Source organism: Drosophila mauritiana, chromosome 3R, assembly GCF_004382145.1.
Source record: "Drosophila mauritiana strain mau12 chromosome 3R, ASM438214v1, whole genome shotgun sequence".
Classification (NCBI taxonomy): domain Eukaryota; kingdom Metazoa; phylum Arthropoda; class Insecta; order Diptera; family Drosophilidae; genus Drosophila; species Drosophila mauritiana.
Window position 1 is genome coordinate 15,984,918 of NC_046670.1, and position 11,857 is coordinate 15,996,774.

The following is an 11,857-nucleotide window of genomic DNA, read 5'->3' on the forward strand; positions in this document are numbered from 1 at the left end:
TTATTTAACAATTTTGTTTATGTATGCCTTTCATGCGGCGCACCAGAAGCCCCAGAAGCACCAGAAGGCAGCCAGCCCCATCGCAATGTGGAGTATAATTTATGGTTACTCTGATTCCCCCAGCGCCGTTGGGCAAACTAAATTGTCGCCCTCGTCAGCGGCAGCTGGAAAAAAATATGAAAGAAAACAATTACACCTGACTTAACACTTCCGTTACTTGTTACAAAAGCCGCACACGTGCCCCCAGTTCACCTGGTGGCCCCTCACATGGCCTGGCTATCCACCTGTCCAGCCGAACAGGTCCAGCAGACAGAGGTAGCTGCGTGGGCGACGGCAACGCACTTTCCTTCGAGCACTTCAAATTGTAATTTAGCACGTACAAGGAGCACGGTTTTTTGAGGGGCTGGATGGAAGTTACATGACCTGCTTTAACAATCCCCATTTTAGGGCGTTTCCAAACAGCTTAGGATATATAGAGGTATACAAATTATATAAGTGAATAGTTTTTGTAATTATATTAACATTTTATTCAGTTTTTCGTATGTGTAAATCAAAGGGAAAACAAAAAATTGGTATCCAAAAATAGTGATTTGTAAAGCACCTTAACGAAATCGTTTGATCGTACATAATATACTTTCGTGCGCTTAAAACTAAAAGTTGACATTGCTTCCAAACGATGATTATCAGTAATATTTGTATAAAAATTGTTCGTCGATACATTTGTATGTGTTTGTTTAACGATAACCATTCGATTTGTTCATCATACAGAGGCACTAAAGCTTATTGATTCATTGATTCTTCGCATCTTGGAAGAACCAAAACATCCTTCAACATATTCGATTTGTGCTTAAGTACTTAAATGCTAAACACGTAATGCAGTGAGAGAAATAAATAGTAATGTTAGTGACCTGTTTTGGTATAGAATTTCATTGAGACAGTATATCTATAAACCGTTTTCATCAGAATCTTTGGACAGGCGGACGTATATAAATAAGAAATGGAAGATAAATAGGCGGGCAGGATATACCATATGTTTCGAGTATAGTGAGTGGTGACATAAATACTCATGAGTCTTTGAGTAATTCGCAAGATTCAATTCTCAGAAATGCGCAAGTTTTGGCTGTCTAAGCTAATAAAGTTCAAACGAAGACAGACTTCCAAAGTTAAATTCTCTTGATTGTTCGTTTTTACCTAAATAATTCGTTTAGCAATTTTATATCTCATTTTAAACTAATTTTGAATTTGTTCGAATATAAATGTGTATTCCTAGTAAAAGATAATTTGCAAAATAGTTTTCGCTTAGGATTCGATATACTTCGCAAGTATATAATAAATTTCAATATTTTCTGGCTATTTAAATTCAAGTTATGAGGGACAAGGGAACAAAAACAATTGTGATTTTTGTCGAAAAAAATACAGTTGAACAAAAAGTATTGCAATATCAATGTGTATACAAAAAGTGCAAATTAATATCAGACTGGAAACCGATTTGCCCTATCCGAACTTAGTTTCAACTAATCATAGTGCAATCAAAGGTGAAAATAAAATTGATATATCAGCGTATAACTTGATTTGTGCACAATTTGCATATGGTTTGTGCTCGTAGCGTAGGCGGTCGTCTAGGATATATTCGATATTCTGATGCTCTATAACACTATAAAGTAAACCTGAAGCTCTATGTCTAGGCAAAGCTTGGACGTAACTGGGTGGCTGCTCAGGACTGCCTATCACTCCTCACTTTGGAGTTCCCGGAGGGGCGTTGGCCAAGCCGAAGAGCTCTTCGTAGGAAGGTGCTGAGAAATAAATATAAGAGAATATTTAACGACATTAAATTATTGTTTGATACAATTGTAATGTCGAATATCCCAACTTACGCAGCTCATGGGCTCCAGGCGCCTGGCGAGGCTGCAGGAACGATGCTGAGGCCGAGGTGGATGGCAGTTGGCTATAGGCCGGAGCTCCTCCTGCTGCTCCACCGCCTGTTGGCGGAGCGGCGACCACTCCGGCCGGCGGAGGTGTGAGCGCAAGGAGCGAGTACTGCGGCGACTCCGGGAGCGGGTAGGCGGGCAGGTGGGGTGGCGGATACGACTGCACCATAAGCGGACTGGACGAGTAGGGCATGTAGGGCACGTTGGAGCTGCGCAAGCTGGCCCTGGCCAAGGGACTACCATACTGCGAGGACTGGGAGCCCGAAGTGTAGGACATATCCATGCCACCGGTTCCAGCGCCCACGGCGGGACTCAGAGTGGCCGCCGATGAGTCCGAGGTTATCGAGTTGATGGAGCTGCACTCGCTAAACTGCGAGGAGTGCGAGGGCGAGCCAATGGAAGAGTCCAGTGAGGGGTAGACCGGCAGGGCGGGCTCAAACAGATTGCCGGAGCCCAGATCCGGACCAGGTGGTCCATCGTTTGGCCGTGGCGGTGGCGGTGGCCGCAGCGAACTCTGCCTATTCGATGGATCCTGCGAGTACACCTTGAAGGGCAGATTAAGGATCAAGTTCTTAAAGAATCCACGCAGCACCGCCTCCACACGCAGCTCGTATACAATGGTGATGACGCCGCTCATCTGTTCATCCGTCGGCTGAGCTCCATCGGGCAGCAGCAGCTCGTGCGCAAAGCTTCGCTCGGTCTTCTTCTGCACCGAGCCCGTCTCCTTGGTGGCCACCGCGATGCACTCCACCTTCTGCACCCTCAGTGGCACATGGCTGTAGTAGGTCACGTACTGCAGGACGGTGAAGCGCAGCTTCTCCACGGCGGTGGTGCTGTTGTTGATCACAGTGGCGCAAATCCTAAGCGGCTCTCCGCGCACCGCAAAATCCTCGGGCAGAAGGGCCAGCAGGGTGATCGGTCTAGTGCCAAACAAACTGATCGTCTTGGTCACCTGCTTCTCCAGCGAACTGGGTATGCTTCGTTGCATCGGCTGGAGCGGCATGTTCTTCACCACGGTGAACGGAATCGTGTGGCGCTCGTCGAAGGTCCACGGTCGCTGGATGAGCACGCGCATCTTGTACTTGATAGCGCCATAGCTGCCCTTGAAAGTCGAAGGTAGCTGGCGACCCAGCGCTACCTCGAAGATGAACGTATGCTCCCCAGCCGAAAGTTCCAGGCCACGCGGCTCGAAATCCGGCAGAGGCGTCTCGCTGTGCTCATACACCTCCTTGCTGGTGTAGAACAGGCTGCGGGAGTACTCGTTGTTGTTCGAGTTCTTGCGCAGGATCTCCATCCATTTGCATTTGCCCTTGCCGGTGACCTGCACCTTGATGGCTGAAAAAAAAAATTAAGTTTATTAAAAACAAATTTATATCATTGCAAATTCATTGCAAACGGCTTAAAATTTAAATTAGCAAAGTTTTCATCCATGCTAGCGTTGCCATCCATTTCACTAGCGAGTGCAACCACCACAACAGCAAGGTTGCGAAGCCTCGATATTATCGGTAGCAGTGTGGCTGCATTTTCTGCACATTTTTTCAGACGCCGTATGGTATTATAAGTGTTAGCAAAGACGGACATATTAATATTTTCACGTACTTTTCACATCTTGCCAGAAATTCAATCAGAAAATCCTTTCGTTAATGCCTGTTATACTCCTAAAAATACCATTCATTGTGTAGCGGTTAAGGAGAACCGAAAGGGTGAGCTGCTCCACCTGCCTCGAGTGACTGGAAATCTAATTTGCGTTTAGTTCGACGCAAAACCGGTGCCGACATTTTCTCGCCCAATTAAAGCGAGTGTGGATTTTGCCGCATCCCGTTCCCTTTGCCCTTTAAAAATCCTTGATCTTTAAATGTTGTGAAGCGAAGAGGTGCGCGCTGCCAAGATGAACTTCGATTATATCGGCCAGGCCCTTAGCTACCACGGCCAGCCGCTCCAAAAGATCTGGGACGACGAGCGCGGCGTGGACGACCTGCGACTGATGGGCCTCACCCAGGTGAACTATGGGGTCTACCAGGAGCGGCAGAAGTACTTCACCTTCCAGGAGCGGGCCAAGCGATTGAAGATGCATCAGTTTCTGGCCAGGAAGGCCACCGATTTGTATGATCGCACGCTGGTGGCCAATGTCATGGAGGATTCCCTGCTGGCACAAGGTGGGTTTAGAGCCTATGACTGTATATGGATAGTCAGTGGATAACTCCAGTGCTATGTTCCTTGCAGGCAACACATACATGACGCAGATGGCCCCCTTCGAGTTCTTCCTCAATGTGAAGGACAAACGCAAGGGATGGGCGCACCGACTGTCCGCGCTGAAGCAGGGCGACATCATCTACACGCAGGTGACAAGGCTGGCCAGCGGCAACCGGCTCATAGTGAAGCCACTCTGCACTGCTGAGCCCAAACACGCCTACTTGGCTGACATTCCCATAAAGGTAACAGCCAACACCTCTATCTGTGTCATATTTCGCATACTAAGCATATCTATTTCGTCGTAGGCCGTGATCTTGCAGGACTTCTGGGGTCCCGTGTCCCTAGACAAGCAGGGCAATCCGCGCAGCTTCGTCCAGAATGACATCTTGCGCTGTGAGATCAACAACATATCCGCGGATACCGAGCGTCTCTCTTTGAACATGATAGGCATGTTCAACAAGGTGCCGGATTTAAAGTTTGGTCTCTGTGACTTTAAGGAGTTGCCCAAGTATTATAGGTAAAGAATCGTTTATCGTTTTTTAATGCATATCTTAAATTATGTTTAACGAATGTTTCTCTTGCAGTAAAATCCATAACGTGGATCATCCATCTGCGTCTCATTACGAGGATGAGCTAAACAAAGCCTTAGAGTTTGAAAATCCCAACTACGATTTGCTGTTCCAATTGAACGGACTGCAGCCAAACGAGAATCTGTCACTGATGTCATATCTAAGGGCGGGATTCCCGGACGAGGAGAGCGCCGCGGAGCTGCGGCAGAAGCAGGCCTCCCAGTGGGCCTTCCGGTAAGTCTATATACTGACCTTAAGCCTTGAGAGTGTTTGTCATTCCATCATTCGCACACCCTATCGCACCCAACACCCACCTTCATTGATTGGCCGCTGATCAGCTCCGTGGCTGATGGCATCGAACACTTTAAGAACGGCCAACAGGTCGAGGCCTTTCAGTGCCTGAACAAGGCCTTAAACATTGATCCGCGCAATGTTGAGGCGCTGGTGGCACGCGGTGCCCTCTACGCGAATCGCGGCAGCTTTCTTAAAGGGCTGCAGGACTTTGAGAAGGCTCTGCACCTGAACAAGTATCACGTGAACGCGCGCAAGTACATGGGCGAAACGCTGGTGGCTTTGGGTCGCAGCTACGAAGAGGAGAATCGCATAGCTGAAGCAGTTAAGGCCTATAGCGATTGCCTAAATCTGCTGCCGCTGCACGAAGAGGCACGCCAGTCCTTGGACGCACTGCATCGAAGTGGAGACGGTAAGCGTAGAATAAGCACTGAGCCGTTCAACATGACCGGTGGCCACTCCTCAGACGAGTCCTCCTCATCGAGTGCCAGTGATAGTGAATGCGAAGATTCGGGTGAGTACATGCTGTGTGAGGTCAGTGCAAGGAGGGTTCTTGCAGCTAGCTAAGCACTGATCCACCGTTTATTATTCCCTCATGAGCTCTTCAAACCGATAACTTATTCCCAATTCTAGCTGGAAAGGCCAAGTCAAACATTAGTCAGCCCTTTTATGCCCAACACAAGCTAAAGCAATCGGGAGACGAAAAGTTGGCCGTCATTGATGCCCATAAGGCAAATGAGTTTCGTCTGGACGACGACGAGACCGTGTCGAGTGTGCGGAAGCTTTTGAGGGAGGCAAGCAAACACAAGAAGGCCAAGAAGAAGGGAAAGAAGAAAAAGGACAAGAAGGAGCGAAGGAGGTCCAGGACCAAGTCCGAAACGGAGGATCCCATTGAATTGCTTAAGAAGATTGACTTCCAGGAGGCCCTCAGGTGAGTTTTGCAGCAAAAGATGCTCAATGCACAATAAGAATACATTTTCTTGAGATTCTCCCTGCTTAACCAACTGTGATAGACAAGACAACAAGTATGTACCAGGAATTATTTAGCTTGACATCCGAACTGCAATTGCATCCTAAACGATATTCCTTACAATCCGGGGTGCACAATGCGGTTTTGGTGTCAATGCTGTTGAATATTTTACAATACGCAGTTAATGCCACAGTTTGCGTTTCTTTTAGGCTCATGAACAGCACCAGGAACGATGAGGAACTCAAGGCCAAGATCAAGAGCTATCTAAAAGATGGAGGAAAAGAGTCACCACCTCCGCCGCCACCAATGAAAAAAACAGTAGACCCATCCAGAATGTCAACTTTTGACAACATGGGACCCAGCACATCGCGTCATGCGGCCTCCGTTGTTGGCTTCGGAGGAGCCCAGCCACCACCAGCGCCCAAGTTTCTGGGGCAAATGAAACATCCGGAGCCGGCACCCAAGCTCTCCTTTCAGATCAAGAAACGACCGCTGCAGATGGACAAGCTGGGCATGCTGCGTCTTGCAGCGCCAGCGGAGCCACTCAAGGAAGGACGGAGCAGCAGCTCCCGCAGTCGGAGTAGGAGTAGAAGCCGCTCGCGAAGTCGCTCACGGAATCGTCGGCTTGGAAGGAGCACGCGTTCGCCGCTCAGGAGCCGGCGTTCTGACTCGAGGTCCAGATCGATTAGCCGATCACGGTCGCGTCGCCGTCGTAGCTACTCCCGTTCGCGTAGCCCCTCGCCACGCAGTTACGGAAATCGCTTTGTGATTGGACGCTACCGTAATCGCCGAACACGCCGTTCGCGCTCCTTTCATCGTCGGCGGTCTCCATCGCCCATTTTGAAACGCCGATCGCCTTCACCATTTGTGCCCCGTCGCACACCATCGCCGGCTTCCCGCTACCGACGCAGCCGATCCCGCAGTCGCTCCCGCTCACGCAGTCGAAGTCCTCGACGCTTTCAGTCTCGCTACATGCCGAGGGATCGTGGCTCCGTGAATCGCAGCAGGTACTCCTGGTACAATCCGCATAAACACAGTGTATCCCGCACCGTGGAGCCAAATGGCAACGATGAGAGGGCAGCTACTCCGCCGAAAAAGGGTTTTGCTGACGATAGATCTGGACGAGAAGAAAGGGCGTGAACAGGGCCTCGCCGTGAACAGGGCCTCGCCTACCAGTCTTAAGTTTCCTTTTAGCTGATAGGGTACATTTGATTTGATATTCAAATTTGTAAAACGCTCCCTTTGGGAATTGTTCTTTGGTCACTAAATAAAGAAGCTTGCGAAGCGAATTTATTACAAACTATAAAAATCAATCGATTATTGGTTCCTTTCAGACAACACGTAGCGTAAAGTAAAATCAGGAAATTGTCGGTATTTAAATTTTTAATATAGCGTACAAACATAAAAATATTTTTTAGTTAAAAATAAATTACACATGTAAGTATATGAATAAAAATAAATTACACATGTAAGTATATGAATAAAAATAAATTACACATGTAAGTATATGAATCGAATACCTAGGCAAAATTAATCGTTAGGATAAGTGTATTCAAAACTAAACAAGCTAGTGTGTCATTTTTGTATTTCAGATATCATAGATATTGTACATGGAAGGAACTAAGTCCAACGCGTAGTGAGAGTGTAAGAGAGCCCCAATAGAGAGCGGAATATCCCGGAGAGTGTATCCCCCCGCCGTGCCCCTTATCAACACTTCACGCTGCATTTTCGCAGTGAGAGACGGAGAGTAAGAGAGAAAGTGGTTAAAGAGGGGACGAACACCCGGCTGTTAGTGTTAGTTGGGGCTCCTAAGAGAGAGCTAAAGCGAGAGAGGCAAGTCTGGAAGCTAAACAACAAGCATCAAGCAAACACGAAAGATAACGACTTGTTTCATTTGATATTCGCCAGCCGGCAGAAGCGGAACAAACAAAAAATAAGAAAAAACAAACTTCGGACGCCGCAGCTGCGGACACGGAATTAGAATACTTACGGCGACAAGTTATCGCACAAATTAGTACGCGGACGAGAATTGCTACCGAGATACGTCGGCGGACACCCGAATTTTTTCCCAGAAGCCAAGGTGCCGTGTAAGTGTGAAAGGAGGTGGTTTTACCAGCTGCTAATTTATATAACAATGAAAGCCAGTAAAAGTGCAAGGTCGCGTGCAGTGCAGAAATGCAGAATTGCAGAAAAACAACGCAACACGCGCGACATTAACACTAAACACGTACATATATACATGTGCACATATATTCTCTATAATTTTCCGTGCGGACTTTGGACGATAAGCGAGGCGACAACAATATCTGGTTATACATGAAGACAAAGAACATAAGGCTGAAAAGCCACGCTTGTCTCTTGCTGGTTGTTGTTGTTGCTGGTGGCGCTCTTTGAAGTGTGTGCGCTACACTTGTTGCCAAGCGGCATGTTGGTTCACGGGGACAACAGCTGACAAGTGATTTAGTGTTATATTTACCCAATCTTCTTCATTGCAGTGTGTGCTCACAATTGAATTAGATTCCCGTGATTAGTCATAAAACACATAAGCTATAGCGAAAACTATAACCTTCATCACCTCTGTATCAAACAATTGTGGCGTGCTTGATAATCTTATCGCCCATAAGAGTAGTCGAATATGGTCAACTGGAATAATTTTGGTTTTACTGCCAAGATTATGAGTTATTGACCCTAAATCAAAATATAAAAACAGCTCTTATTAAATAGATAAACCGAAATCTCATTTTATATCATATCATATTAAATTTATCCAATTACCTATTCAATTTTTTTCTTGCAGCTCAAGGAGAGGTTAAAGAACTAGAAGCTTAGACATGTATACGAAAATCTTTCGCGCTGTGATAATCGGAGCCCCCGGCTCGGGCAAAGGAACTATTTCGGAATTGATCTGCAAGAACCATGGATGCGTGCACATCTCCACGGGCGACATTCTGCGCCAGAACATCATAAAAAACACGGAACTGGGAAAGAAGGCCAAGCAGTACATTGCTGAAGGTAAACTGGTGCCCGACGCGATTGTGACCAAGACTATGCTGGCCCGGATAACCGAGGTAGGCAACAGGTCGTACATCTTGGACGGATTCCCGCGCAATATTGCCCAGGCTGAGGCACTGTCTGCGCGCGAGCAAATCGATGCCGTGATCACGCTGGACGTTCCACACAGTGTGATTATCGACCGGGTCAAGAATCGCTGGATCCATGCGCCCTCCGGCAGGGTGTACAATATAGGCTTCAAGAATCCCAAAGTGCCTGGCAAAGATGATGTGACGGGGGAGCCGCTGATGCAACGCGAAGACGATAAACCCCATGTGGTGGCCAAGCGACTGGAGCTCTACGATGAGGTGATGAACCCGGTAATAGCCTGGTACGAAAAGCAGGGCCTGGTCGCCACTTTCAAGGGAAAAAAGACTAAGGAGATCTGGCCGATGATGGAGCTTTTCCTCAACGACCGCATAAATGCGTAATTGAACAACCCCGAAATTACATCCAATGTGCACAAACTAACGATAAACTGCTGTGTTCAATTAAGTGCATAATATATTTAGATATACATATATATAAATGAATACGTATGAAATATGTTTGTTTAAGAGGAACAAGCGTATAATTAATGTAATTGCGAAGCCTTACACAGTAGCAGCTGTCATGTATTCCTTCTTCCACAGATATCATTCCCCTCATGAGCATGTCTTGCAGCTCCCCCCTTTTTTGTATAAACATATTTTTGTACTGGTATTCTGTGCTCTGATAATAAATCGCGTTTGTTATATACATACATATATATATATATTTGCGCTGATAACGCCATAACAGCCGACTTTGACTTTTGGGGCAGTTAACGGACAGCCGTCGATCTATTTTTAGGCAATGTCCACAAACACTTGGCCCCATGTGTGAAGCCAACACCTATGGCTTCACCTGATGTCACCCAAATGCCCTTCTTTTTATGGCGTAGCGCATTAAACTCTAAAAGATATGGGATAGTGTGGCGCTCCCGTTTAGTCTCGCGCTCTCTTACTCACACATGCACGGACCAGCTGCTGTTCTCACGCACACCTGTATAGTGGCAAATCACAACAGAGAGGCGCTTTGTTGACAGGCAAGGGCGCACAATTAGGTCAGGTTTAAAATTGTTTAAATCATTTATATAACATTCAATAAGCCACTTATTGTTTTAAAGGTAACTTCATAATAATTTGGAGATAGTTGTTTTCCTTGATAAATACTATACTACCTAATATACCATTACTAGGAATCTTATTTCTGGAGAATTAAAAATAATATCTATATGAACACCTTTGTGGCCTCCACTGTGCTGAGAGCGCCCTCTCACCTCTCTCTCTCATTTAGACCCGACTTGCGCTTGGCCCCATATTACGGCATTTTCGGCACGCCAACTGAGTGCTCCGCTCTTCGCACATGCCCCCACCCTCTATCCCTCCCGCTCGCACCCGCGCGATTCGTTTGGCTTGGCATTTCCTGAAACAAATGCCAGTACTCAAGAATCGTGAAGAACGAAAAGAAATTCAATTGCAAATGCAACGGGCGGCAATTGAAAGCTTATCGATGAATGAAAGGCGAGCGCCGAAGGCAATTGGAGGAATTTGCGAGCAAGAATCTCGAAATTGTGGTGCAGCTGAGGGAGGGAGGGGAGGAAGCCCCATAAAATGGCCGCTGTGCTTTGTTAACTGATGGAGTTCTTTGTTTATGCGAATGGGGCCGCAACGAAAGTCCAGCTGGCCATCGGGCGGACAATGGGTTGCAAACCGCTGACAAAACAGAAAAAAACACATTTCTATTTGTGGAGTACATGATGGCAAGTTGTGCAGAAAACCATCTTTGTTAATATTAGATTACTCGATTAAAACAAAATTTTTTTGGTACACGATACACGATCTATAGTCTGTAAATAACCATAAGCATAAACTAAGAGCCATAAGCATAAACTAAGAGCCTAACGTGAAATATAGGGTTTTGAAATGTATGTGCGAATGGCTTGCAAACTCATATCTGATATTATTTTTCTGCGTGTCTACAGCGGCCTGAGTCACGGGATGATGCAAGCCGGGCTTTGAAATGTGCAGTCCAGGAAGCGGCAAGTTATGCTCGACTGGCACTTACCGCGTATTTTGGTGCGCTTGTTGACGTTCATCCAGATCTCCCCGCGAATTATGTCGCCCGCAAAGTAAACCCGATCCGCACTGTCCAGCGTGATTCGCAGCCGCTCGCTTTCCATTCTGCTGGCGTTGATGGTGATGACTCCTCCGATTTGGCCACTTTCCTCACGCACTTATCCAAAAATAATTTCGTCATCAAAATGCCGCCACATAGAAACGTACGTGGATGCACTGCAGCACCACGGCCCGCACCACCCTAAAGTATATGCAGAATAGTAGCACCACCACACGCACTCGCCTCACGATTTACGATTTGATTTTACTACACACACCGCGCGGTGAGTGGGAGCTTTTTCGCGCTGATTGTGGCCAATTCTTGGGGAATCTCGATATCCATCAATTCGCAATGGCCCACAAGTGATGGTCGCACACCCCGGGCTAATTTAATTCGATTGCTGTCGTCCACTGGCGGGTTGAATAATTAAATTTCTTATAAATTTACGAGATCCGAGAGTTACGCTTTTTTGTTGTAGCTGCAGCTCTCTCTTTCGATAAACGGGAGAGCGGCGGTCCGATAGCAGGAACAGCTGTTGCGCGGTGCTGCCACCTGGCGGTTGTCTAGTTGAAGCGGTTAATTTGCAGACTTTTGAATCGGTATTTTTAAATGTGTTTTTCAAATGCACCGTTTTCAGTTGTAAATAGTTTGCATATAGTTCTGAAATGCTTGGTAGTGCTGATCTTTTTTTAGGGTTTGATGTTTGAAAAGAGAAA

The 11,857-nt window shown here is 46.7% G+C and overlaps 3 protein-coding genes across 7 annotated transcripts; 2 read left to right on the forward strand and 1 right to left on the reverse strand.

Annotated features, from left to right (window-relative positions):
• Positions 1-517: 517 nt before the first annotated feature.
• Positions 518-11,635, reverse strand: LOC117142287 (arrestin domain-containing protein 17). Its single transcript, XM_033306173.1, has 3 exons — positions 11,091-11,635; positions 1,875-3,263; positions 518-1,793 (listed from the first exon to the last, which is right to left on the reverse strand). The coding sequence occupies exons 1-3, from the start codon at positions 11,203-11,205 to the stop codon at positions 1,735-1,737; spliced, it is 1,563 nt and encodes a 520-aa protein (XP_033162064.1). The 5' UTR covers positions 11,206-11,635; the 3' UTR covers positions 518-1,734.
• On the forward strand, positions 3,485-7,260 carry LOC117142286 (tetratricopeptide repeat protein 14 homolog). 3 transcript variants are annotated; one of them, XM_033306171.1, is made up of 9 exons: positions 3,485-3,631; positions 3,682-4,084; positions 4,152-4,363; positions 4,427-4,638; positions 4,706-4,924; positions 5,029-5,495; positions 5,615-5,912; positions 5,995-6,006; positions 6,161-7,091. In XM_033306171.1, the coding sequence occupies exons 2-9, from the start codon at positions 3,817-3,819 to the stop codon at positions 7,089-7,091; spliced, it is 2,619 nt and encodes an 872-aa protein (XP_033162062.1). In that variant the 5' UTR covers positions 3,485-3,631; positions 3,682-3,816. The 3 variants fall into 3 exon arrangements, with proteins under 3 accessions (XP_033162062.1, XP_033162060.1, XP_033162063.1); XM_033306169.1 differs by having other exon boundaries at positions 3,486-4,084; positions 6,161-7,260; XM_033306172.1 differs by lacking the exon at positions 5,995-6,006 and having other exon boundaries at positions 3,486-4,084.
• LOC117142288 (GTP:AMP phosphotransferase AK3, mitochondrial) lies at positions 4,835-9,748 on the forward strand. Of its 3 annotated transcripts, none has more exons than XM_033306175.1 (2): positions 4,835-4,924; positions 8,749-9,748. In XM_033306175.1, exon 2 carries the CDS (start codon positions 8,783-8,785, stop codon positions 9,431-9,433), a length of 651 nt encoding a protein of 216 aa, XP_033162066.1. In that variant the 5' UTR covers positions 4,835-4,924; positions 8,749-8,782; the 3' UTR covers positions 9,434-9,748. The 3 variants fall into 3 exon arrangements, with proteins under 3 accessions (XP_033162066.1, XP_033162067.1, XP_033162065.1); XM_033306176.1 differs by lacking the exon at positions 4,835-4,924 and adding an exon at positions 7,505-8,031; XM_033306174.1 differs by lacking the exon at positions 4,835-4,924 and adding an exon at positions 7,506-8,038.
• Positions 11,636-11,857: the final 222 nt, after the last annotated feature.